General features: G+C 44.1%; 1 protein-coding gene across 3 annotated transcripts in view; it reads left to right on the forward strand.

Moving 5' to 3' along the window:
- The window catches only part of si:ch73-22o12.1 (nectin-2), a 63,940-nt gene that overhangs the window by 19,975 nt on the left and 16,508 nt on the right, over nucleotides 1-27,457 (forward strand). For 2 of the 3 annotated variants that reach the window (XM_046846376.1, XM_046846377.1), the window contains exons 3-8: nucleotides 1,102-1,211; nucleotides 1,427-1,679; nucleotides 2,193-2,486; nucleotides 2,729-2,846; nucleotides 3,462-3,610; nucleotides 10,492-14,224. In XM_046846376.1, the coding sequence (XP_046702332.1) occupies nucleotides 1,102-1,211; nucleotides 1,427-1,679; nucleotides 2,193-2,486; nucleotides 2,729-2,846; nucleotides 3,462-3,610; nucleotides 10,492-11,039 (1,472 nt within the window). In that variant the 3' untranslated portion in view covers nucleotides 11,040-14,224. Of the gene's footprint in view, nucleotides 1-1,101; nucleotides 1,212-1,426; nucleotides 1,680-2,192; nucleotides 2,487-2,728; nucleotides 2,847-3,461; nucleotides 3,611-10,491; nucleotides 14,225-27,457 lie in introns of those variants that run through there. The other variant, XM_046846379.1, reaches the window with a different exon arrangement.

The raw sequence follows: 27,457 nt of genomic DNA on the forward strand, positions 1-27,457 counted from the left end.
GGAGTGAGGAGATTTGTGCTCATTCAGCGATGAGTGTTAGTAAAGGCAGGTACTGATGTAGGTGAGGAGACCATCTCAAAGGTGTTTAATAGGGTTGATGTCAGAGCTCTACAGTAGACAAGTCAAGATCCTCCACTCCAAACAACGTCAACTACATGTATATAGAGCTGGCTTTGTTTACGCGAAGGGAAAATGTCATGCTACTGTATCAAGAGACATCCTATACAGTTGTGTTTGTGGAACAACCACATATAGCGGGAAAGGTCAGGTGTCCCAATACTTTTGTCCATATAGTGTATAGTACTTGCGAAACACCTATCGTAAATGGTAGGAATTGTATTTTTCAAGACTATTTCGTCTCGAGTTTTCAGTGCATGTTGTGGTGTGTATTGTATATCATAACAATGGCTAGGAGTATCGTAGTGTGTTTTTATTTATTTAATGTTGTCTCTGGTGCGCGTGCGATTCAATCCACAGCTCCGTTTTGTCTTTGAAAACTGAACCTTCGTGACCCTGCTGAAAAAACCCGCCGCTGAAAGTTTGTTCCGAATTAGAAAGAGGAATTAAAAAAGTGCCCCGTCACTGAAAATAGTGTGAAAATGTCCCTTCGGGTTTTCCCCTGGCTACTTAGGCTGAAGTTGCAAAGAGAAGTAAAGAAATCGTACTCAAAGTTGAATTAATCTATGTAGCAGGACCGGGTTGGGTTCTCCGTCTCTGTCTTTCTCTCTCTCTCTCAGACCCAGACACGTCCACACCTACAGAGTGGAGCGGCATTAAGTTTATTCGAAGCGCTCAACACAGAGAGGGGTTTCTTGGAAAACAGATGTTTGCTTTTATGAGATTTATTGTTTTATTGCTCCCCATTTGCCACACACACACATGTGCGCACGGACACAACATACGCACACTAATGACTTGCAGTATGTTTCCCTCAGTGTGTTGTAGGATGGTAAATAATTTTAATCAGAAAAGGTTTTCCATTGCAGTGATTGTCGGTCATATATTTTACATCTGCAGGCACTCGTATGTAAAATGTGGGTGGGAAAAAAAACAGCAATTGCCATTCTCAGGCCCTTCTTCTTCCTTCCTCTGTCTCTGCAGGCTCTTCGGCTCAGAAGGTAAAGGTGGAGCCCGAAGTGGTGTCGTATCCGGGAGAGACGGTGGTCCTGCGCTGTCAGTTTCCTGATCCAGGCCAGACCCAGCTCACACAGGTCAGAGGCCAACTTATCTTCTACTGGCCAGATGCTTGTGCTCTGTCACTCTCACACACACACACACACACACTTGTGAAGGAAGTTGTTGATTTGGGATCATGCCTTTCTCCTGTAATGTGTGTGTGTGTGTGTGTGAGATGCCTTTTTATGAGTGCAGCCATTTATTTATTAGGTTATTTTAACCTCAGTCGTCTTCCCTGTTTCGCTGTTAGGTGTCTTGGATACTAGAAAAGAGCAGTGGCGCTCGGACCAACATCGCAGTATTTCATCCGGGTTTTGGGGTCAATTACCCCATGCCGTCGCCAGTGCAGGGGCGTGTCAGTTTCACGATGGACCCCCCCTCTCTGGCAAACCCGACCATTCAGATCACAGACATCGAACCGACCGATGAGGGGAAGTACATCTGCGAGTATGCTGCATACCCCACCGGAAACGAAAAGGGAGTCAGCTCGCTCGTCATACTAGGTGAGCTAACTTTGTTTGTGTGTGTGTGTGTGTGTGTGTGTGTGTGTGTGTGTGTGTGTGTGTGTGTGTGTGTGGTTTATGAGATATTTGAGTCGCGTCCTCTCTGTGCTGTAGGCTGTTCCTGGATTTCTGCATGATATTGTCAGATCAATCGAACCGCTGTTAATGTGTGAAGCATGGCAGTAACCTTGACCAGTCTCTCTCGTTCTCTCTCTCGTTCTTTGCGCTATTGATCCGCCTGCTTATCATGCCGAGAGGCAGCCGCTCTCCTGTCTTTCCTCGTCTCCGTCGCTTTTCTCCTCTCTTCCCCTTTGATGTCTTTCTCCGAGAGGAACGTGCGTACAATGCGAGCACTGTGCAAGAAGCAACCCGATCCTCCGCGTTTACTTCTCTCCCTTCCTCCTCTCTTCCTTGCTTCCTCTCCTTCCTTTCTCTCCTCTGTCAGAGTGTTCTGTGAAATGAAGGTCAAAACTTCTTTACTTATTTATTTTGTTTTTTCGCGCTTTCTTCCAGCCAAGCCTGAGAACTCGGGGACCAGCATCACCGTGCAAGCCGGCACCTCTCCGGTGGCCGTAGCGCGCTGCCAGTCTGTAAACGGACGCCCAGCGGCGAACATCTCCTGGTCACCTCCGAGCGCCAACCTGTCCCAACCGGTCCTCACCGCCAACTCGGACAACACTGTGACGGTGCAGAGCGATTACTACCTGGCGCCCACGCCGGCCGATAACGGCAGGGAGATCAGCTGCACTGTGACGCATCGCACACTGCCCACATCCGAGATCTTCCCCGTGAAACTGGATGTCCAATGTACGTCATTTTGTAGAACGAAAGTCTCATGAGACTAATTAGTTCCAGCTTGCTGCCTGGAATTTTCCTGCATAGACACTTGAGTGAATTGTGAACGGTCGCCCGTCAATTCAGTTTTCGAAACCTGTAGTGCGAGTTTCTATTTGCAAGTTTGCTTGTGTAATTCTAGTTCAAACACAAAACCTCTGTGCAGCTTTGAAAAGGCACCAAGTAAACATGTTCTCTCTCTCTCTCTCTTGCAGATCCTCCTCAGGTGCAGATTGTAGGATATGATAGTAACTGGTATATAGGCCGGACAAATGTGGTGCTGACCTGCCTGTATCAGGGGAACCCCATTCCTCCCACCGTCAACTGGAAAATGTGAGCAAATCATGCTTTTCTAAACATTGTGATATTGAATAATGTTCAGTGGTCTATTTTTTTGGGCATTTTGAGACCCGCACCGTTTACACGCTGGCAATGGGTTCAGTGAATTACTAAGGTGAAAAAACAAACAACTTCGAATTTCTAGTAAGAAACGTCCAAGCGATGGTGAGAACCGAGAGACAAGAACTGACTTTCCAAAAAAATGGAAAGAAAGCAAGCTGACAAAGCCGAAAAAATGACTACTCATATCTAGTCATGGTTTCGTCTCACATGTGTGCACAGTAATATGTGGAGATTCAAAAGCTATGCCAGCATTGAGAGACGAACTAAAAACAATGCTGTTGTAAATCTGCAGTATTAGAACACACCCTACACCATTTGGTTTCCCCAGAGTATTTTCACACCCTTGGCTTAAACTTTCTCTTACCCAAAACTTGCTGCGAAAAGGCTGACCTTGTGTTTGATTTCCTCTCTGTCTGTCTACTGCTGTATATGAGAATCATTTACCTACCTGGCTCCACTCCACGACAGTAATGTCGGCGGTGTGGCAGAACAGAAACGTCCCCAATGCGTTTTTTTTAATGTTATTTTAATGTTCTTCCCTGACAGGAGCTTAGGCCGTATGCCCGATTCGGTGGAAGTGGCCCAGAACAAACTGACCATACGGAAAGTGGACGACAGCGTGAACGGCACGTTTATCTGCGAGGTGACGAACAGCCTCGGCACCGGCAAGGACCAGGTCGCTGTGTTCGTCAGGGGTGAGTGAGAGCCACACAAACCTTAGGGAAATGGAGACACTCGCAGTATTCTGAAATAACCGCTACACCGCAGACACGCACACCGATTTACAAAGTATCGTTCAGGCATCCTGGGTGTTCTCGTTTGCTCTTCTACTCACACACCCCCTGACACGTAGCGCATCTGCTGAAGTGACACAAAGTGCCGAACATGAGCAGCTCGCTCATTGTCCTGGGCGTCTTCTCCTCCTCCCGGGGGATTGTGGGTATCGGCGTAAGGCAGTTTGTTGTGTCTGTCATGTTCCATGTTGCATGTATAGAGTAAGTGTGTGCACCGACTGGTCTTATCATGTCATGTGTGTGTGTGATCTCTTCATCCCTTCCTGAACCTGTCAGCTTTGTTGCACTAAGTATCGAATAGTAGAAGAACTGGGACATCCATGGACAACCTGCTCCTTATACATCGACCAGGTGAAATGAAGAACACTGATTATCTCTTCATCATGGCACCTGTTAGTGGGTTGGATTTATCAGGCAGCAAGTGAACGTTTTGTTCTCAAAGTTGACGTGTTAGAGGCAGGAAAAATGGGCGAGCGTCAGGATTCGAGCGAGTTTGACAAGAACCAAATTGTGACGTCTAGACGACTGGATCAGGGCGTCTCCAAAAGTGTTCCGTGTTTTGGGCCTGCAGTGATCAGTATCTATCACAAGTGCTCCAAGAAGGAAAGGTTTACTGATGCACGTGGGGAGCGGAGGCTGGTCCTGTGCTCCGATCCAACAGACGAGCTCCTGTAGGTCAAATTGCTGAAGAAGTTGATGCTGTTAATGATCGAGGGGTCAGAACCGTTTTGGCAGCAAAAGGGGACAAAAACAATATTAGACAGGCGGTCATGATGTGGTTATACTGAACCGCAATAACCATTAATGTATCAGTGGACTGTAGTGTCATAGAAACATGTAGCATTTTCACAGCATACAGTATCTGGACATACTGGATCTTGTGGTTATGATTACTTTCTGTCTTACTTTACACTTTTTTGTGTGACCTGTGTGGAGCTGGTGGTACCTTAGAACATGAAACCTCACTTAGAAACTCTTAAGGGTGTGTGTGTGTGTGTGTGTGTGTGTGTTTGAGAATGAAATGCATTGAGGTGTTTGAAGCCAAGAGCTCTGTAATAATGTATGAACTGTTCCTTATGGCACTGGGCTGCGATGGAGTGCTGCTCTCGGGCCTCTGTCATCAGCCGTGTTCCTCACCCCCTTTCCTTTTTCTGCTCCTCTTCCACCAAGCAGTTGTGGTGGTATAAAATATAGAAGTGCACTTTACCACCGGGGGGAACATCACTCCGCTCACGCCCCCCAAGTAGTAATGATAGAAAATGTGTGTCTCTCTCTCTCTCTCTGCAAACACGTCTTTTAAGAGGCTTCTATCTACTGCCTCTTTCTGTCTCACTGCCTTTTTTTCCTTCTTCCCCTCCTTGCTCACACTCGCTTTGCTATTTCTTTCTCTAAGTGTCATCTTTGCCTTGTGTAAATGGTGTTGTGTAGCATGAAGGCACGAAGATTCGCTGGGACTTGGAGCGGAAAAAAGCCTTTAGTACACCCGAAGCCCTAACGTCCGCCTGACAAATCGTCTCCCTCGCAAAGCTGCCAGTCTAATATTCTAATGGAAGCACAGCGATCGGGGGGGAGAAGACGAGGGTGTGAGAAAGGAAACGGGGAAAGAGCGATGAGAGCAGGAGGAGATGTAACAGAGAGCAGAGGCGTAAAGTAATGACGAATGGCGATGGCATTTAAAACCTGTGAAACTGCGGCACGCAGATTCCGACTTCGAGACTCCGTTTTTCTTTCGCTTATAAATCGCATCCCCCTTTCTCCTTGAGCATCCTGTCCTGCTTCAGCACCTGGTCCTCGTCATCCCTCTCTCTCTCTCTCTCTCTCTCTCTCTCTCCTTCTTCTTCGCTGCAGGGAGGAATCAAGAGATGACAGCGAAATGCTAATTAGGCTGTAAGGCCAAGTCAGGCTGGACTTTGGGACTGCGAATTCCCACCCAGGTGCTCAGCGGCTTGTATCTTGGGTTTGTACACTCGGATGGTCGGGCACGGCATGAAAAGGCCGGCGCGATATCTGAGACGCCAAGGAGTTCATTTGAAGTGCACAAGGGTTTCATCCTTCCCTCCTTTTTTTATTTTTATTTTATTTTTTTTAACCTTGTCACCTCCTCCCTCTGTAGACCGATCTCTGATATTGGCAAGTTGAAAATTAATTACACTTAGTCTCATCTCCAACTGCAACATAAAAAGACTAGCGGTTTTGTGGCTTTGCACTTCTGCACAAGGTGCCGGAAGCGAGAGTGCGAGGAACGCGCAGGCGCAAAGCTGGTCGATGCAAAATCAGTCCTTCTGTGTGTGTTGTTTTTAATTTTTTTTTTTATTCATTGAACTAGTTTGCATGGTGTTTACCCCAGAAAGAAAAAAACAAGCTCTGTCTCTCTATCTCTGTCTAAAACAAGTGACTAACAGCGACCCTCTTAAGCCCGCATTAGCACAATAAACACGCATCGTTCACGTCGCGCAGAGCGCCGCTTCGCCCCCCGATTTTACATTTTTTTTATAGGAAAAAAAAAAGAGCCCCCTGTTTGTCGGAGCACTGCAGAGAAGCTCGTGTTTATGCGGTAATTGGACCGAATTCCGGCTCTTGTTGAAACATGTAGGCTGAAAAAACTGGATGGCTCGCTTTCTGAACACACACACACACACACACACACACACACACACACACACAGAGTACAGAGAGGGAGAGAGATGAAAGTGTCTGCTGCTGATGACTACGCGACCACCCGCTTAACAGCGGCGGGGAGGCGGTTTCAGCGCCGTGCCGGGGGCGTGCGAGGCGGTCCTAGCGCGTCAGGTGCGCGACAGTAGGTGAGCGCAACAGTGTCGACAGGCGTGAAATGGTCAGCCACCTACTCGGTAGCCCTGCTTTATTTATTTATTTATTTTTTCTTTTTCACCCTTGGCAACCGTCTCCATGGCGACTCGGGTCAGCCTGAGCAGATTTGACTTGTCGTGCAGTTGCCGCTTGATGTGTGTGCGAGCGCATACGAGAGTGGAAGCTACAAGCTTCATGTGTAGCTCTCCCCCAGTGAAGACTCCATCACTCATCCCCAGAACAGAAAGACAGAGAGAGTTTTCCAGGTTAAAATTGAAGCACTTTTATTATTCTCCTTTTTTTTCCCCCCTTTTAAAAAAAAAAAAAAAATTAATCTTACCATTTAGTGAACAAATTTAAAAACAAATAAAATAAAAAAATCTCTGCCCGCACTCTGCCGGCTATTAACTCATCCTTCGTTCTGCTCCGCTCCCTCGTTCATGTCCTCATTTGTTCATCGCTTCCAGACCCAGCTCCCTGCTGCACTATGACGAGCAAAAAACATCATAGATTTAAGATAATTTTACCTGAGAGAAAGAGAGAATAATAGAGAGAGAGAATGAGGAGGGGGGGGGCTTGTTATATTCTTTAGCGGTGATTTTTGTGCATCTGTGCGAGCCCACAGCGGTCGCGGTGACCATCGTAAACGCGACGCTATCACGCTCGCCGAAAAAACGTCCCTCGTCGTAGATTTTAGCATTTCTTCGGGTCACCGGCGTGTCCTAGACGTCATGATCTTCCTCCTGACGAGACCACATGGCAATTTCGAAGGTTTTTAATTTTGGCACAGTGCAGCGCGTTCATCTCATTATAGATAATAAAAGCGGAACGAAAACATTCTGAGCTCGAGAAGCCTCTGTAATGAAACACAAAAGCCAGTCTGTTGTGTGTATTCTATAAAATGAATGGAGCAACTAGCAAGCACATTGTTGCGCTAATCGGGTGATCTTTATTATATGTAGACACCTGAGCATGAGATTGGTAGGCGATTTTCTCTTCACATTTAGTCCCATTTGCTGTTGTTATAACCTCCACTCTTCTGGGAAGATGTTCCACTAGATTTTAGAGGGTGCTTGTGGAGGTTTGTGCTCATTCAGCGATAAGGGTCTTAGTTAAGTCAGGTACTGATGTAGGTGAAGTGAGGAAGCCTGGGGTGCAGTCAGTGCTCCAATTCATCCCAAAGGTGTTCAATAGCCATGCCATGTAAACCGTATCTTCATGGAGCTGCTTTGGGCATTGTTTGGGCAACAGGTTTGGCTCTCCTAGTTTAAGCGAATGGAAAATGTAACGCAACCACATCCAAGGACATCATATACATTTGTGCGCTTTCATTTTGTGCTTGTTTGGGGCCTGGAAAAGTCGGGTGTCCTAATACTTTTGGACAGGCAGTTTATGTTCTAAACAGCGTACAGCCTGAACATGGAGAACAGCATATATGCAGTTTCTGTACAGTGTCATTGCAGTGCAGCAGGAAGTATTTCCTGCCTCACAGCTTCAGAGGCTCAGGTTTGCTCCCGAGTAACGTTTCCTCTCGGGTTTCCTCCTTCCTCAGGTAATTGGAGTTGGAGTTTAAGCATGTGTGCATGGTGCCCTGCAATGGACGCGGTGTCTCATAGGAGGCTTATTGGCCATTGAGTTTACCGCCGCATCTTCCAGGGTTCCTACGAAAAGAATGAAAAAGTTTGGAATCTGATTGGAGTGATTTTCAGGTCTGAATTAGAGGGAGTGGGGGGGACGTGGAGTATTGAACAAATATTTGTTTCCATACTATTGGCTTGTTCGGAGATAGAGAAAATGTTGCTCATCCCCACTGAACCGTCCGAAACACGCTTACGTCCATGTACTGCGCACGAGGGAAACAAGAGCCGCTTCGACCCGCGTCTGCCGTTTATTTACTTTCCGGCTCGTCGAGTCGTCGCGGCAACGACTACAATCGCTTCATAGTTTTTCCGTTTTTTTTTTTTTTTTTTCTCTTCCAGTCCACACCCAAAAACAGGTGTTTTTGTTAAGAGGCTTTAGTGTTGTTTTGTGGTTCCTTGGTGAATTGTGCATGTACAATCCTTCTGTTACTGTGGACTTGAAGGTTTACTGTTTAAAAATTGTGACAACTGCTGTTTTAGAATGGCCGTTTTAATAAGAATGCAGCGCATTTGCTAATATAATAGCGTACATCAGAGATTCTGACTCCGACATACACCAGAGATTGTAATGTATAGTTGGAATATCAGACTTGAGGCAAGTCTGCGTATTTGAGTCTGGAACAGTATGGCATTTTGAAATGAAAGATTGTGTACAAATATTCGGTAAAGCCGCCACCGAAGATAAAGAAACGTTCAACAAAAGATCAGCTCGCGGTCACATTTATCATATCAGTGTTAATGGTTTAAAGACTTCTCGCACGTTACCAAACAGACGATTTTGTTGGTTATCCAGCGTTTAAGTCGAGTTCTTACATGGTTAGTTCTTAAAAAAATGATAATAATCCCACAGTGCTGCTCTTGACAGACAAAACACCAGCACATGATGATATCTACACCTGATATATAATCAGTAAGTAGCTGATGCGGATTTTGAACTGAGGATGAAAATACCATGCCGAAACTAAACAAGTGGGCAACTGAATTATATTAGAAAGAGCCTACCTTTAAATACACGTTATGCACACTATATATTTATTACAGAACCCTTAAGGATGACCCACTGATTCCCCCCCCTCCCCACTGATGTGTACATTTATATGGTTTATACACCATGCAAGTGAATATATAACAGTATGCAAGTGTGTGCGAGGTTGTGCCTGCGAGGTACGTGGAAAAGGAGCGACTAACGAGGCGTGGAAAAAAAAAGATCCAAGAACTAACTCTGGGAGAAATAGTCTCGTGCATGCAGCCAGATTTGAAGCCCTGCGCAAATAACAGGTGTGCGTTTGTCATGTGTGTGTGTGTGTGTGTGTGTGTGTGTTGAGTCGAGGTGAGAGGTAACGGTTGAAGTGAGAGAAAGAGGTGATGGGACGTGAGAGACGGGGTGTTCTTGTGTCTGAGTGTTTGTGCCAGGGGACGGCGCGAAGCAAAACTCCCGTTTTAGCCCTGCTTTTAGGACAGTGTTATCCTGCAGGGACGACAGCAAGGAGAGTGGAGAGAAAGACGCCGAGAAGGGGAGAGTGCTTAAACCAGAGCGAGAGAGGAGGTGGATTGGATTTACACGTCTGGCTTAGACATTCTTGTCAAGTGATGAGGGTTTCTATACACACACGCACGCACACGCACACACACACACACACACCCGCAAGCTGTTTCTGCACTATAGGAGAATTCGTCTAAGCCCAAAAACTGCTTTTTTTTTTTCTCTTGAAGGTTAGACATGTTACAGCTTGACCACACCCTTATGCACGTTCCCCTCATGATGTCAGTTTAGTATGCTGACACACACACACACACTTCTACGCTCCTTCTGGGTTATCTGGAAGTGAGGGAAAAGCTGTGTGCTGTTCTATATTTGTGCCTTCAAGGCTGACTTGTCTGCACGCTGTCTCACATTGTCAATCAGCACCTCCTTTCCCCTACCCTCCATCCATCTATCCATCCATCCATCCAATTTTCAGTCAATCCAATTTGTCCATCCATCCTTGTCCTCTGGTGTGTTATAAAACTGTATAGATGTTGCGTTTTTCAACCCACCCCTGGTTTGCCGCTTTTACAATGCGAACGCAACAAACTGGCCTTACTGAAAAACAATCTCTCTAAGGAGAAAACACACACACACACACACACACACACACACACACACACACACACACATTTACACACATCTAGTCACATGGCTCTGCAGTGTGAGAAATGAAGCATCTGGAAATCACTGTCTTTGCCCCCTCCCTACCACATCTCTCTCTCTCTCCCTCTTTTCCTTTTCTCATCTTTTTTTTTCCTAACTCTGCTCTGTTCTGCTCTGTTCTTCTTTCTCTCCTCGTTTAGAAGCATCCATGCCTTCTTCCAATGCGGGTGTGGTAGCGGGCGCAGTCATCGGCAGCCTCCTGGCCCTCCTGTTGGTCGGCGCCCTCGTTGCCGTCCTGGTAACCCGCAGCCGCCGACAACAGCAAGGTTACCGGGGCAACAGCAAGGGGAACTCCGCCCCCTATGACTCGGTGGCGCGTCTCTTCGGGTCGTCGGGCAGCAAGAACGGCACGGGCAACCACGGCAACAATAACGCGCCCATCTACAAGGGGGACGTGGGCCTCTCAGAAAAAGCAGGGAATATGGGGCTGCACCAGGGGGGCGTGGCTTTGGTGGAAAACACGCCCACGGCGCAGGACATCCTGCTGAGCAGCGAGCTTGACGAGGCTGAGCGCAGGAAGTTTGATGACCTGGAGGACGAGGACGAGCGTTACGACCAGTTCAGCGGCAGCGGGCCGATCCTGCAGCTCCGCCCACACGATGAAGACCCAGGCCCCGCCTACCTGGACGACGACATGGAGTCACAGAGAGACGGCTCGATCATCTCGAGGACCGCTGTCTTCGTGTAAGAGTGGAAGCAAAGGGAGATGGCAAAGGAGAGAGAGAGAGAGAGAGAGAAGCTGAGTGGAATAAGGATTGAAGTGGACCTGCTCATGAAGGATTTTTTTTTTTTTCTTTCAGTTTGAAGATTATTCTTTTTAATTCCATAAATATTATTAAACACCAGAGAGAGACTAATGGACATGGATGGATGGACGGATGGATTTATTGATGATTGAACACTGGGAAGAAACACAATGATATGTGGGGGGTCAGGGGCTGGACAGAGAGCAAAAACACAAATAAGAGGTTTATACAGTACTTCCTATTTACAGCAATGGTTGTCATGGAGACAATGGTGAAGAGAGAAATGAAAGACTTTAAATGTGCACACATTATTATACAAAACATACACACTATCTCTTTTTTTTCTATCTCCCTCTCACACGCACGCACGCACTGAAACACAAGGTTATATATGAATCCACACTGTGCTTTAGTGGATGTGTGTAACCAGGGTTTGGTCAGATTGATTGATTTTTTTTTATTATTCCATTTTTTTTGCCTCATAATTCTACCACTAGACTGTGGAGCAAGTCTTTTGCTGTGAACTTTATTCTCTCTCTCTCTCTCTCTCTCTCTCTCTCTCCCCTAATCCCGTCAGCTAGACGTTCGGAGGTTTCTGGCCGATCTCCCGCTTGTAAGCGTTCTGCTGCGAGCCGTGTCTCTCGCACGATTGGCTGCACATCAAAGCTTTCGTTTAGCCCCCGTTCTGCTCGTAGGTGCGTTAGAAGTAGGGGAGCAGCAATTAAGGCTCTAGTCAACAAAATGGCCGCTTTAAACATCACAAGGGGGTTTGGATACCCACGCTGAAGCGAGCGCAATTATAGCAGCCGAGTAGGTTATTTAAAAATTATTAAAGCCTAATTAGATTGATCGAAGCGTCAGTATAAATTGGTCAATATCCCCTAGCACAAAAATTCTAAATGGAAAAATGCTCAAAATCCTCTTCCTGAAACCCAACACAGACGTAGTGATGATAAGTAAACAGTATTTGTGTGTGTGTGTGTGTGTGTGTGTGTGTGTGTGTGTGTGTGTGTGTGTGTGTGTGTGTGTGTGTGTGTGTAAGTAACAGATTAAATCATTGGGCCGATTCTTCGCACAAGCCTAATAGAGACGGATCGCATGACATATCTGGCTAATTGCAGTGTATTTATCACAGTTTTTTCTTGAAAAATAGTTGTTGGTTTTAGCATCGTGTAGCTGTACTGTCTGGCATCCAACCTCGACTAAACACTTTCTCAGTCGGTTAAGAGTTCACGTCGTTGAGACCATATTTCCTGTTCCTGATCACTATTTAACTCTCTCTCTATCTCTCTCTCTCTCGTTCTTAATGAGTCCCAAGTGGTTCACCTTTAGCGATTCCCTCCGATTCATTCAATTCACAGCTCAAGTGCTCATCATTAATCATGGCCTGTGAGTCGTCTGGTGCTTTTGGTTTGTTTAGGAATATCTAATTGACCCCTAAATCAGCAAACGAAAGGACGAGCGAGCAAACGAACAAAGAGCGCTCAAGGAAGGCCGTTTGATGCTCGCGCATTCGATCACTCCGTACCCCGCTTCACTTCCCAGCCAGAGGATCCGACACTAATAAACTCACACCAGTGCAAAGCCTTGACCTTCGGCCCACGCGTCCGGAGAAGATGTAATTAATGGTGAAAATAATCATCGCCGCTACACCCAGCTCTAATCTCTAATTGTACAAAGCTAATTAATCAACTCCATATTTATAAACGCGCGAGTACTAATTGGTCGCCATGGCTGCACCGTTAAATATATCAATTCTCTCTCTCTCTCTCTCTCTCTCTCTCTCTCTCTCTCTCTCTCTCTCTCTCACACGCCGTGGGGTGTTTCTGTCCCTTTCTTCTAAACCCTTTTTCATTTATCACTTCCTTTTTTTTTTTTTTTTATTCTCCATCACTTGGTCTGAAGGCGGCCGCTATTCATAGAGAGAGGGTGGGATGAAATGAATCACTAAGAGAGGGTGATCGTGTTTGTGTTTGTGTGTGTGTGTGTGTGTGTGTGTGTGTGTGTGTGTGTGTGTGTATATATACATACATATATAAATATATATTATATTTTTTGGTGTAAGGTGTCTGCAACATATGTACACAATTTATTTTTCTTAAACGAAGTGATGAGAAATGTGCAAACATCTATTGTAAATAGGACATTTTGGGCGGAGCAGTGCTTTCGCGGAGACCCGCCGTGAACGGCGCGAGACATCACACACACACTCGCGTACTGTAGACACCTATTTATAGCGAGCGCCGAAGTCCGAGGCGCCTATAGAGACCTATTTTAGTGCGTAATGCAGCCTCGTTCACACGTATAGAGAGCCAGGTGTCCACCTGAGAGAGTGTGTGTGTGTGTGTGTGTGTGTGTGTGTGTGTGTGTGTGTGTGTGTGTGTGTGTGTGTGTGTGTGTGTGTGTGTGTGTGTGTACATGCATGAGTCAGCATGTTAAACTGTTTCTGACTCGAGAGTAGTAATTTGCTCCAGGATCGTGGACACACACACTCGCCCTCAGCGAAATTTAAACTCCATCACGCGCACACACACACACACACACACACACACACACATATGCATGCGATGTAAGCGATCATCCTCCTCCCTGCTGCCCTTGAATCTATACGAGCATCCTTCACAGAGCGAGAGCAAGGCACGCCGGGTAAAGTAGTTTGTGAGTTCAACAGCACAGGTTCAGTTCGGCCGTCTCGAACGAGGCCGCACGTCATGTCTGCCAAAGGGAATCGGCGGCGTGCCGCTGCAGGGCTTCAACTTCGCCCGCCGCTAATTAGCGAAGAACGAGCCGACCTTGCAGCCGCTCGGACTCCACAAGAACGTCTACGCAAGGCACACATTTGGAATATTAAAGAAGAGATGCAAAAAAAAAAAAAAAAAAAAACAGAGCCAGGGATGAAATTCAAGGTCCTTAGCACGATCGGGGGTCATTCCCTCGGCCCCTCGATCCCCTCGCGTCCTTTCACTTCTTCTGTTTCGACTCGAAGCCTTAAATGTCACCTGACCAAACCCGTTTATCTGTACATAGTATAAATATTATAAATATGTGACAATGAAGAAAAACTAAGATCGAATAATTGATGTCGAGTTTTCCTTTTTTTTTTAACCGTGTGTGTGTGTGTGTGTGTGTGTGTGTGTGTGTGTGTGTGTAAATACATATACATACGGGGAAGCATGAAGGACATTTTATTTCCTCACTTTTGTCTGATTTAACTGCTTTCGATTCGTTTTTTTAAAACATCTTGTCGGTGCTCGATCAGTGCTTCGTGTGTTGCCTTTGGAATTCCCGTGCTACGAAATTCACGATTCTGATGAACATTTTCTGACACTTCCTCGTCGTCATTTAACCACTTGTCCTGTTTTAGGATTTTAATTTTTTTTCTGTTTTTTCTTTAAATTTTTTTTTTTTGCATTTTTGGGTATTTGTATTGTTTCGTTTTTTTTTTTATTATTTGGTTTGTAATTAAAGTATTGAAAAAAATATAGCATTGACATGTGAAGTTTTTACTTTCGAGTTTGACTTTCTTTCACTCCTTTAACCTGAAAAAAAGTGTGTGTGTGTGTTGGCACTGACTATGCATCACCTGTCAAGGATAACCCAGATACACGCACCAAAGAAACCAAAGCCTCTAATGGGTTATTAGAAACAAGCCCATTCAAGCATTGAGTATTTTTCAATTTTGGAAAAAGAAAAAGAGATGGACACTAAGATTTTTCCTGAATGATTGGTATGTTTGCAGCTCTGCAGTTTGCTTTTCTTTCTTTTAGATTATTACCACACCATTTCACACTTCAGCACCATTGGTATCATTGTTCAAAGCTGGTTGACACCTTACAGATATTCCAGTTTCCACCTTGAAGACAAACTGGACCCACCGGTAGCTCAGTGGTTAAGACGTTAAGGAGTCAAATCCCAGAATATTGTTCAATCTGCGACTGCTTGGCCATCAAGCAAGCAGCTGCTCAGGTGCACCAAAGGCCAGGTCATTCCATAAATGCAAAAAAAAAAAATTTGCAGGTAGAGAAAAATGGGGGCATCGTTGTGATCCCACAGAGGACACCAAGAGTTACTTTGAAAACTCCTCAAGGAGGCTGCTGAGAACTCTTCATAAAGCCCCGCAGGACTATCTATTCTTCACTTCATATTTTTTCTTTTTGGGGCAGGGTGGTTTGACAGAAACATTTTTCTCCTCACAGAAACAAACGCTCAAACGCATCATCCATAACCCTGATCCAAATGACTTAGAAACCCATGAGACCCAGGTGGAACTTTCATTTTGTGTATGGCTTTAAGAATAATGTTGCAAAAGCAAGAACGCCCCACCCCAAAAAAAACCTACGCGCAGACAAGCATGGTTACAGTAGCATAGCTGCTTCTCTTCAGCTGGGACTCTTGATTATTGGTAGCTCAAAAATAACTGTTTTGGCACAAACACCTGCAGGAATCTGTTAGACAGGTGAAGAAAAATGGCACCTTCTTACATGATAAGCTGTGATTTTTAATAGGGGTGTGTGGACTTTCTAGGATGAAAAACAACTCCTATTAGAAGATCCTATATGAGACAGATAGCAGGTGAGAAAATGTTTTGGAATTGGGGGTGTTTTGGAACAGGGAAGATTGGAGATTTGTTTTTCTCAGATGAAAGGAACCAACATGGCGGCCATTTTATACTTCAACACTATGCAATTCCATCTGAACTGCGGCTAATTGGACACAACTTCACCATACAAGAAGACAATGACCTGAAGCGTTTTATATCCAAACTCTGAAAGTGTCCTCTAGAAAGCAAGTGTTCTCTATAAAGGAATGGAGTCTGCTTGTGAAGATTTGTGATCATTCAAGATTTGTATTTGCACAAACAAAGTTATATGCAGAATACAACTAGCAGGGAAATGAAAATCCGATCTCCCGCTCAGAAAGTCTTTAAGTATAAAATATTAAGAATAAGAGTAAAAAAAAAAAAAAGGAGAAAATATAAACATTAAGGTAATGAGGTAAAACAGGCCAAAAAACAGTAGTAATGATTATTAGAATGTAAGGTGCAGATGCATAATAAGGACTTCTGGGATTTGTTTTAGATGGACATGCCTGATTGAGAAGTCTGATGGCTTGTGGAAAGAAGCTCCATTCAGCCATGAGGGTGTTGGTAATGTCAGGTACTGGTGTAGGTCAGGTGAGGTGAGGTGAGGTGAGGAGGGGTGTAGTCAGCGCTCCAATTCATCCTAATGATGTTCAATAGGGTTTGAGGTCAGAGCAAAGCTGGCGTTGTGCACAGGGGCATTGTTGGCTCTTTTGGTTTTTACGTGAAGCAAAGAATATGGAAATATGGCTTTGTCCATATAGTGTGTATTTACTGTGTATTAAATCTCTTGGGATATTTTTCCTCAGTTTATTGATTTTCAGCTGAGACTTTGCTTACACATGGATTGGGGCTAATAATCATCAATGCCTTTTAAAAGAACTGTGTGTGTGTGTGTGTGTGTGTGTGTGTGTGTGTGTGTGTACTTTCAGCCCACTGCATAAAGGAATGTGGATTTGTTAGTTCTGGCATGAGTGTTCGTACAAGTGGAGTTATCAGTTTAAAGAGAAGCGAACTCAGTCTCGGTGGGACACAACTCCCCTATCAAAGGCTGCTTTGTTTAAATTAGAGGAGCCAACATTTCTCAAAGCAACAAAACCGACCCCCCTCCGACATGACAACCGCGTCCTCTTCCTGTCACCCACAGACATCGGTCTGATCTTATGATTTGCGTGTTCTCAACTCGTACGAATGCATTAGCAGGTGACCCTGTTACTGCGGTTAATACAACGCCAGACTTTTTTTTTCTTCCCGAAGTAGCTCTGCCCTACATTCTGTCCTTCCCCCCCCCCCCCCACTTCCTCTCTCTCTCCCTCTGGCTCTTGCTCACTCGCTTTTTGGAGTTGATGGGGTCAGAATGTTGGCGCGCTTGGCACACTTGTACATGTCGCTGTCGTTTGGAGTTTGGCTTTTTTTTTTTTTTTCGTGGTCATTTAGCCATCTGCCCGCTCTAATTGCTTTGGATTGCAACCTGGCGCGAGGACCAGATGCCTGCCCCTCTCTCTCTCTCGCGCAGTCCCAAATGCATTATTAATGCGTTTATTAGTCTATCGGTTCCTAGAGGACAGCAGTCGCACCAGCGGATAAAAGCGGCCCCCGGCGTGGCCGAAAGTTTTTTCAGAGCTGTGTATTTACCGAGTTGTTGAAGAGTGGGAGGACAAACAGAATGAGCAAAGGACAGCGTAATGATTGCTGGATGACTAAAACACCAGCACGCAATGCGCGCGCACACACACACCCACCCACTAGCACACTGCTTTGCTCAGGCCATTTGTCTGCCAGAATGCACACATTTATTTGATCCCCTGTGGCTTTTTCGGGACGGACCTCACCGCCTGGTTTCTGATAGAGATGCTTAGTAACAGGAAGTGGCTAATCGTCCCTGGATGGACTATTCAGGGCCGACTGCATGACTCAGTATGAGTACTAAGGTGTGTGTAGAGATCACTAGACAAAAATGCGCCATGCCTAGCCCTTTTTTTCTTACCCCCCACATTCTGCCATAAAGAGAATCACGCAGAGCAGAGCTGATCTGATCTAAACGGCGGTGCGTCCCAGGCCTCCCGCCGTGTCATACGGCACTTTAATCCTGCACGCTAACAGCAGGGTGGACACGCTCGCACAGCAGGCCAGCGCTTTATCCCGAGGCTGTCGGTTGGAGACATCGGGTCTGGTCTTTCGCCTCCCGTCTCCCGCGGCGACACCTGGGTTAAGACATCACCTACAGCTAACGGCGGAATTAGTCGTCCCGACCTGTCCCGTTTCATCCCCTGCCTTAAAGGGCTTGTGGGGATTTTAACGATCATACGTCCGAGCGACAGTAACGTCGCGGCGATCAATGACCTCTAATGACCTCTGGCATTAAAGGACACGGGCAGGCTTATTAAACCGTCGAAGCAAAGGAAGACGCTGGGTGAGGCGAGGATCGACAAATGGCAGGTAGCCATAGCAACAGTGATGCACGAGAAGGACATTTATTTAATTTTTTTTTAAATAGATCTGGCTGTAGCTATGTCACTAATAGCTAATCACTTTTTTCTTTTTCTTTTTCCATTGTTTCTATAGTAACACCACTTGGTGGCCTCATGTATTCTCCTATAACATTCCTGAAGTGTGTTGTTTCTTTGGAGTTGTGCGTGTGTGTATATGTGTGTGAATACGTGTGTGTGTGTGTGTGTGTGTGTGTGTGTGTGTGTGTGTGTGTGTGTGTGTGTGTGTGTGTGTGTGTGTGTGATTGCCCTGCCACCTGCATTATAGCTTTTTAATTGGAATTTCTTTAATTGAATTCCAGCATTTGTTAAAATTGACTGAAGCAGCGATACAAGATGACTTTAGAGGGGGGCAGCTCAGTGGTTCGGGCTCAGTTACTGATCGTCACGCCAAGGGTCCAAACCCCGGTATCGCCAGGCTGCCACTGTTTGGCCCCTGAACAAGGCCCCTTTACTCTCAGCTCTAGGGACACCATTCGTATCATCACTGTATTCTTTTTTTTGAATGAATTATATAAAACCTTCTTGCGCGGCTACACAGCACACACGGTTTATTATTACTGGTGAGAGGTATAACTGGTAACACACATGCTCGTTTCCTCTTTTACCTCATTTTCTTATCTGTTTATCTGACCGCGTGCTGCCACAGCACCGAGAAGGGAAAAAAAGCAGCCAGGATGTCTGATGCAATGTGGGAAATGGCCCGGCGCCGATACGTGATTGGCCTTCTGCCATGGCAGCGTTCAGAGGAAAGAAGCAGAGCGAGGACTAACAGAGGCGAGGATGTGTACCAACACAGCTGACCCTCTCTCTCTATCTGTCTGTTTCTGCATTTTTTTCTTTCTGGATTTCTGTTTCTCTCTCACGCAATATTTTTCTATTCCGCGGTTCAGATGATTTGCAGGTTCTCATTTGGAACCTAACTAACAGCAAGTAGGATTCGTGGGAATCGAATGTTCAGGAACGTTAGGAATAACATTTTGAACAGTTTTTACTAACAAATTTTATAAAAATGTTTAAAAACACATTATTGTAGTAAAGTGACATCATGTTTAGATGAATTCACTAAGGTACCATAGGTGCTTTTCGGAAGACCCCTGCGAGTTCCAGGGGACCACTGTGTGTCCCCTGGAATATATATGTCTGTTGCTCTGTATCCCTCTTTCACAGTATATACATGATAGATAGATGGATAGATGGATGGATGGATGGATGGATGGATGTTTTTATGTACGCCTCTCTCTATACTTCTTTCGGTTTCTCACTCTCTTTATTCCTTTCAGTGAATTTCTCTCTGCATCTCTCTCTATCGCTTACTTTATTTGTTTGTTTTTCTCTCCTGTATTTCGATCTCTGTATTTCTGTCTCTCTGTTTCTCTGTCTCTCTCTCTCTGTTTCTCTGTCTCTCTCTCTCTCTCTCTCTCTCTCTCTCTCTCTCTGTATCTCTCTTTGTATTTATCTGTATGTCTCTCTTTCTGTCTGTCTCTCTCTGTATTTCTTTCAAAATTTCTCAACTTCTCCAATCTCTGTCTCTCTTTTTCTTTCACTCACTCTCGCCTTGCTTCTGCAGCTGCATTAGAAAAAAGCTCCTCGAGTATTGGCATCAACTGAACCTAGTTCCTGCTCCATGTGTGAGCCCACCTGCGAAAACAGAGCACGAGATGAAAGAGAGCAGATGACTGCGTCCTCTCAAGGAAACAAATACACACACACACACACACACACACACAGACACACACACACACACACACACACACACACACACACACACACACACACACACACCCCTTTCATTTGCTCACTTATGTACAAAATACTGCCAGCTCCCGTACTGAAATCCCGTAACGGTACTCAGTAAGTAGCGGATATACACTAGTAACATGCAAGACAAGATTTCGAATTAAGAATCATGTGAACAGATATAATAATAATGAAATTACATTAAATACATAAAATAAAATGTGTTTTAATTGAAAATAACCCGTTTGAATATAACATTTTAAGATTCGGAAATTATACGTTACTATTGGAAATTGTGTTACGGTTTAAAATCACGTATTTGGAAATTCCGCATTACGAAACGAAATCTTTGATTTGAAGTTATATGTTACGAGAGGAAAATAAGCTGTTCGGATTTGAAATCATGTATTTTTGGAAATCATGTTATGATTTGTTTGAAAATGACCTGTTCCCATTGGGAATAACATTGTGTGTTACAATTTGAAATCCATGTATTTGAAGTTGTGTGTTACGTTTAGAAATAGTTGTGGCAGCGGTAGCGAGTGTCACTTTGTAAATGGAGGGCGGAGTCAGGAAACACTTAGTAAAATCATACCCGGGTGTGCGATTCTTACCACTTGGTTCCATGCCCCAGTTGGCACACATGTACTGCCACAAATGACGTGTTATGGTGATTTATTTGTTTTAAGACTTGAGGAATCTTATTTCTTTTATCCACCCAGCATGCCCTTTTTTCCAACCACTCCTCTATCCACCACTCCTACACTCCTCATTCCGTTCTCTTCCTCCTGGTGCTTTAGCTACAGGAGTGATGAAGGGACGTGGATGAACGAGTGCGTTGAACCAGTGAAATAATCAGTCTGACAGCCCAGCAGAGCGCACGTATATTTCTATTTCTCTCGCCTATATTTCTCTCGAACTTCTCGCTGTTTTGTTATCTATTGCTTGAACGCCGACCGGGGAGCAGAAAGATCAAGGCCTTCCGCTCGCGTTCGCCTGCTCTTTCGTGCAAAAAAAAAAAAAAAAAACCTTGACTCAGTTGCAAAATATCACTTAAAACATCAGCCGCATCGATTTGCTTCTCTGTAGCTTTCAGTCATCCACGGCTTACCACAGCGTGCTGTTATATTAACTCTGCAGTACTCTACGCATGCATCAATAATGCATCACAATAACACACACACACACACACACCAAAGCAGAACTTCCATGACAAGTGCAGAGATATGATTATATGGTTCAGAGAGCGTTTTTTGTTTTTTTGTGCAATGCAACTCAAACACCATTTATTGCCATTTGCCAGAGTGAGAGGCCATGCACTCGTCCAGAGTCACTCTCTATTGTGCGTGTGTGTGTGTGTGTGTGTGTGTGTGTGTGTTTATATAAGAGAAAGCCAGTCTTCAATTTGCCAGGTCGAGCTGCAGGGTGAATTTTGTAACACTTGACCTGTTTCACCGAGTCAGAAAAAGAATGTGGAGGAGACGAGGACGGAGGAAAACAAGCGCAAAGGGGGTGAGAGGGAGAAAGGGTAGGATGGGGTGAAGGCAGATGTAGCGATAGAGGGTGGAATAAAAAATAAAATACAATAAAAAAAAGGATGAGAGGAGAAACAGCAGCTGGGAAAGCTAGCGGGCAGAGTGATAATGATGATGGTGATGATGCCATGATTTTCTGCCTTTTTATTCTTTTTCTTTCTGTCTGTAGCTTTTTCTGCTTCCTTCTTCTTTTAGCAACAGCAGACAGTCATGTTGCTCAGAACTACTTAAACAGTAGCAAGATGATTCAAGATTATACCTCAGGATGTCAAGGGGGGGAAAAAAAAAACATCCATCCATCCATCTTCATATCTATCTTCATATCTATCTTCATATACATCTTGACAGGACCTCATGAACCCAACACCCAATCACATACACTACTGTATCTGGGCAAAAATATTGGGACACGTGACATTTTCAGCCACATGTGCTTCTCTCCCAAATTGTTACCACAAAGTTGGAGGCGCACAAATAGTCTTTGGATGCAGTAGAACAAACCTTTATCTTCACTTTAACTAGGAGACCCAAACCTGTACCCCAGGCCTCCTCACATCACATACATCAGTATCTGACTTTACTAAGACCGTTGTTCACAAATCTCCACAAGCACACTCCAAAACCTAGCCCAAGAAGATGGGAACTTAATGTGGAATGGGATGTTAAAAAATAAAGACAAACATGTCTGGTTAGTTGTTGACAAATGTTATGTCTATATAGTGTATTTGGAATAGATTACTGTTGTGTTCATCTGTATCTGAACATCCTTTATTTCCCCTCATGTTACTTCAAGCCACATGTTCTGTGTTTTGCTCTGGGAAGTACAGTGGTCAAGTGTATGAACTGCAAATGTAGTTTACATTCAGTGAAGCCTGTTAATAGGTGTGTACGAGCGTGTTTTACATGCAGCGATGATTAGCACACGTGTTTGTCTGCCTCATTTGATCCGCCTCGTTCATTTGTGCGCTGAGTGAAGCCGGATAGCAAGACGCCCTTACAATTATCTTATTTATACAACTGGGCTGTTGATGGTTGAGGGGCCATGCTCAGAGGCCCAGCATTGGCAGCTCGGCCGTGCAGGGATTTGAACTCATGACCTTCCAACCATACGTCAAACATCTTTTCGAAGGAAAAACTCACACGTTTTTTTTTTTTTTTTCGAAAATTTACACTTTTCAGATTGCGAACCATTTTTCTTCGAACTTCGAAAGTAGTATAAAAATAAAGTTTAGAAAGACATGTTGTTTTTTCGATCCATGGTTTCTGATATCGGAATTTTCAGATGCCTAGCCATGGTTCCTCCTTTTCCCCCTTTTCCTTTCAAGAACACTCGTGTTGCTTAGAACTGCTTAAGCACACGGTTATTCTCACTGTCAGTCATTCGTCCGTGCATCTGCTTCTCTTTCTCTCACTGAGCTTTAATAATGAGATGATAATCCTAGATTATACCTAACTTAAGAAAAAAAGGGTTCAACTGACCCTGCTACCACAATCAAGGAACTAGTGAAGTTTGAAGTAGCAGGAGAATATGCCAAAGAATATACAGGACATTGACCATTAAAAGTTCTATATTGCATGGAAAAAAACCGATTTAAAAACTCTATTAAAGAAAGCTATAGTGAAGTGTCTGCAGGTGATCACCAGGCTGTTGGGGATTGGCCATACTGCTCAGTGCCGTGTTGGGAAGGGTGAGGCTTTTTTTTTTTTTTTTTTATATATAGAAGAACTAACACCCCAACTGTGAAGCACTGGCATGGCAGCATCATGGTGTGGAGATGTTTTGCTAAAAAAAGTTGACTAGCACATGTCAGAAAATAGTCAGCAGGGTGGATTATCTTGAAACTCTGAAGCAAAACCTCAAGACATCATCCAGAAACTGTCACAACTGGGCCTATAGCTTTGAATTAGTTTAAAGGCATCAGAGTGAAAGAATTCGAGTGGCTGTTAAGAAAACATGATGTAAATCCTTTCGAATGTTTGTGGGCTGAACTGAACAAGTGTCTGAACAAGGAGCCTCAGTGAACTTTACCAGTTTGCACATAAGATTCCTTTGTCTTCTTCTTCTTCTTCTTTCGGCTTCTCCCATTAGGGGTCACCACAGCGGATCATCCGTCTCCACACCCCCCTGTCCTCTACATCTGCCTCTTTCACACCAACTACCTGCATGTCTTCCCTCACCACATCCATAAACCTCCTCCTTGGCCTTCCTCTTTTCCTCCTTCCTGGTGGCTCCATTCTCAGCATTCTTCTACTGATATACCCCATGTCCCTCCTCTGCACATGTCCAAACCATTTTAATCTCACCTTCTTCACCTTGTCTCCAAAACGTCCTACATGCGCTGTCCCTCTAAAATAAAAGCATAGGATGGAAAAGCCAGATGTCCCAATACTTTTGCCAATATCGTTTATTTGAGACGTGACAATTTAAAGCACAAAGAAATAAACTAATTCGATTAATTCTCCACGAGTCTTTTAAACGCTTTATTTAAAAACACCATTCAAAAACGATAGTAAATTATCACAATGCCTCAAAGCAATTAAAGCAGGCAGTCCAAACACGAGTCCAGGGAGTTGCGTTGTGTTAATGCACCTGCGTCAGTAAACACACAGAGCTGAGCTCATCAAAAATGTAGTCAAACTCCGACGACGGCATTAACCTACAATTAACTGGGTAGCCTTGAAAAAAAGAATAATGTAGTAATAAAGTCACCTGCTACCTTTTAATTCAGAATAGTGTATTACACAATTGTCAGTATTAATAGTGAATTCTGATTTACTGGAAGGAAAGCGTCTGTTGAATCGGCGTTCTGAACGACCTTGTTAAGCTACATGGACGGAGCTCAAAATGAGTTTGATTTAAAATTAAACTCAAAATAAAGTGTCACAAGTTGTCAACAGCAACAGTTTAGAAGAGGTGTAGCGCACACACGATCTGTCTTTCTTTTTATAATTACTGTTTGATAAAACTCATCCAAATGAATGCGATCTCATGGCACTGCTTTATCTCTCTGTGTATGATGGTGAGCAGCAGAAATCGAGCTGCGTTTAGCCGAAACAAATTTTTTTATTTTTATCCATTCAGTCGCTTTCACACTGCAAACATGAACAGTTTGAACTTGTCAGTGTATGAAAAATGACCATGGGGTCAGTGAGATGGCTTGTTGAGTGTCTCACGACACTAACGCACTTTGTGTCAGGTGGTTATTTACCTCAACGCCACGCAATCGAATGGTGTATAAGTATATAATTTTCAAACCATTTCTTAAACTATTACCACAAAGTGGTAGCATGCAATCTTTCCTTCACTTGAACTAGGAGACCTGATCCTAAACTACATGAGTTTCCACGGGTTGGACTGGAAGATCTTGAGTAATCCGCAATAGAACACCTTTTTTTGGATGAATTTGAATGCTGACTGCACATATTATAGCAGCAAATGGGGACTAAACACGAAATGGGATGTTCAAAAAGCACATCAGTCTTGTGATTAGGTGTCAACAAACGTTTACACATAAAAGATCATTTAAGATCGACTTAAACACCCAGTGTTACAGCACCGATGAAGTGCTGGTGTCTAAAAAATCCGGAATGTTTGCAATCCTACATTGAACCATTGCTTCATCTGCATCATTAGAGCTTTCCCGGTGTATTTAAAGCATGTGATCGTGTCTCCCTTTCACATGCTCACATGCATTTGTTTGTTTTTGCGTGTGTGCGTGTGTGCGTGTGTGTGTGTGTGTGTGTGTGTGTGTGTGTGTGTGTGTGAGAGACAGAGAGATTTTAGATTGCCCATGTTTACACTGCCTAACTGCGGTCGGAACCAAGGTCATTTACAGATTTCCCACAATGCCCTACAGTTCAAAGAGCCTCATGTTCTGTGACATCCTATGTTATCTCATGGTTTTTTTTTTCCCTCAGGCTTGACATTCAGTTTTTAGACACCACACACACACAGAGCTTAGACCTTGTCAAAGCAAACGGTGCAAGTGCCATTCTGCATAACACAGCGGTTCTGTTATACACCTTATTTATTTATGTTTACTTACTCATTCATTTAGCTGTGGCAAAAACACTCTTTTAATGACCAAACCTGACCACTGATCCTCACCACATTGTGAATCATCACACCAGCTTCTTCTTGAGGGGGAACAAACCCACACACACACACACACACAAATAAATAAATAAATAAAAACTTGAATTGGATGTGACCTGAACCTTTTCTCAGCAGAGCCTCTAGGATTAATAGCGCAGGCATTGTGCTAAACCAGTCTGGCAAGAAAAGCCGTCTCACACACTTCACTGTGTTTCGGTTTCGGCAGCCGATTGTTCTGTGCTTTTTTTTTGACAGGTTGGTTTGTTTCCTTGTATCAGCACGACACGTGATAGTCTTACGTTTTCAGACAGGTACTACTAGATAATACATGAATCACGATTCCCAGAAAAAGCAAGAGGATGTGTGAGGAGAGACTATGAATGTTGAGTCACGGTGCTCTTTGGCCTGTGAGAACATGTATTTACAGATCTTATCCCTGAGTGTTTTTAAAACTCACTTCTTACTCTGTACGGGAAGAGTGGACTCATGTTTGTATCACAGTTTTGTGTAAAAAAAAAAAAAATTTGTTAGCATGCATGTGGACACCCAGAGACACCCGGGGCAGTGTTTCGGTGAAGGACACACATTGGACATTTTTGCATTTAGCTTTATTTATTTTACGCAGACAAGACGTGAAGAACATCCTGAAATGTGTCTGCTGGCATTGCGTATCTGGTGGTGCAGCACCATTGCATATGTGTTATATGGACAAAAGTATTGGGACGCCTGCTTTTTCCATCCGTTTGTGGTTCTTCCTTAAAATGTTACCACGAAGTTGAAAGCACACAATTGTACAGGATGTCTTTGGATATCCAGCTGGATGATCCCTGGCTTGTTGAGTGTTACACGATTTTGATGCATCGGGTGGTTATTCACCTCAGTGTTGTGCATTCGAATGGTGTATATGGGATTCCTGACTTTTTAATCCATATTTGGTTGTTACCACAAACCTAAAGGAAAACAATTGTTTGGGGATGTGAGAGCATTACATTTTCCCTTTACTTGAACTAGGAGACCCAAACCGTTCCAAATGTTCCAGCGTGACAATGGTTTACATGGGTTGGAGTGGAAGATCTTGAGTACTGCTGAGTGGCTGAATGAGCACAAATCCCCACTTTCCCCCTCGTAAATCTAGTGGAACATCTTCCCAGAAGAGTGGAGGTTATTTATAACTCCAAATGGGGACTATCATACCAATCTTATAGATTCAGGTGTCCAAAAACATTTGTCCATAAAGTGTACAAAAAGTGTTTAATCAGAATCAGGTTCATTAGTCAATTGTGTTGACACACACAACGAATTTGGTTCTAAATGTTGGTGAAAGGTACAGATATAAATACAGATACACTATACATTCAGCTTAGACTATACAAGACAATACAGTCTATATGAGAGAATACAGATTAAATATGAACTCAAAGACAGATCAGTAATATACAGAAAGTGTGAAAGTGCATGGTAGTGCAAATAGAAGTATTGGATAAACCATTCTCACAGGTCACAGTTTATTCAGGCTGATTCAGCACATCCCTACAGCACGGTGCCAGGAGACTCCGACGTACCGAAGTACAAGTCTTAGCTCTTTACACTCTGTCATGTTGACCTCACGAGAGAGGCGATTCACAAGGGCACACACATTTAGGCTTCTAGACCCTAGATTTGTTATATATGATTGTTTTGTTGCGTATTTTTGAGATATTAGTTTTGCTCTAAAGCTATTTATTGTTTAAATTTAAAGCTATTAAATTGGGGTTTCTGGGACGTCGAGAATGTCATGACATAAGGGAACCTGTCAGGTGACATCACATTGACAAATCAGGTAGAAAGCTACATCATGTCAGACAGATTTTTTTTCGCACAATTTCAAGCATTGACAAAAAAGAAGCACCTGTACGTGTTTATCCAGTATGTTCCTGCCAAT

Source organism: Silurus meridionalis, chromosome 4 (assembly GCF_014805685.1).
Source record: "Silurus meridionalis isolate SWU-2019-XX chromosome 4, ASM1480568v1, whole genome shotgun sequence".
NCBI lineage: Eukaryota > Metazoa > Chordata > Actinopteri > Siluriformes > Siluridae > Silurus > Silurus meridionalis.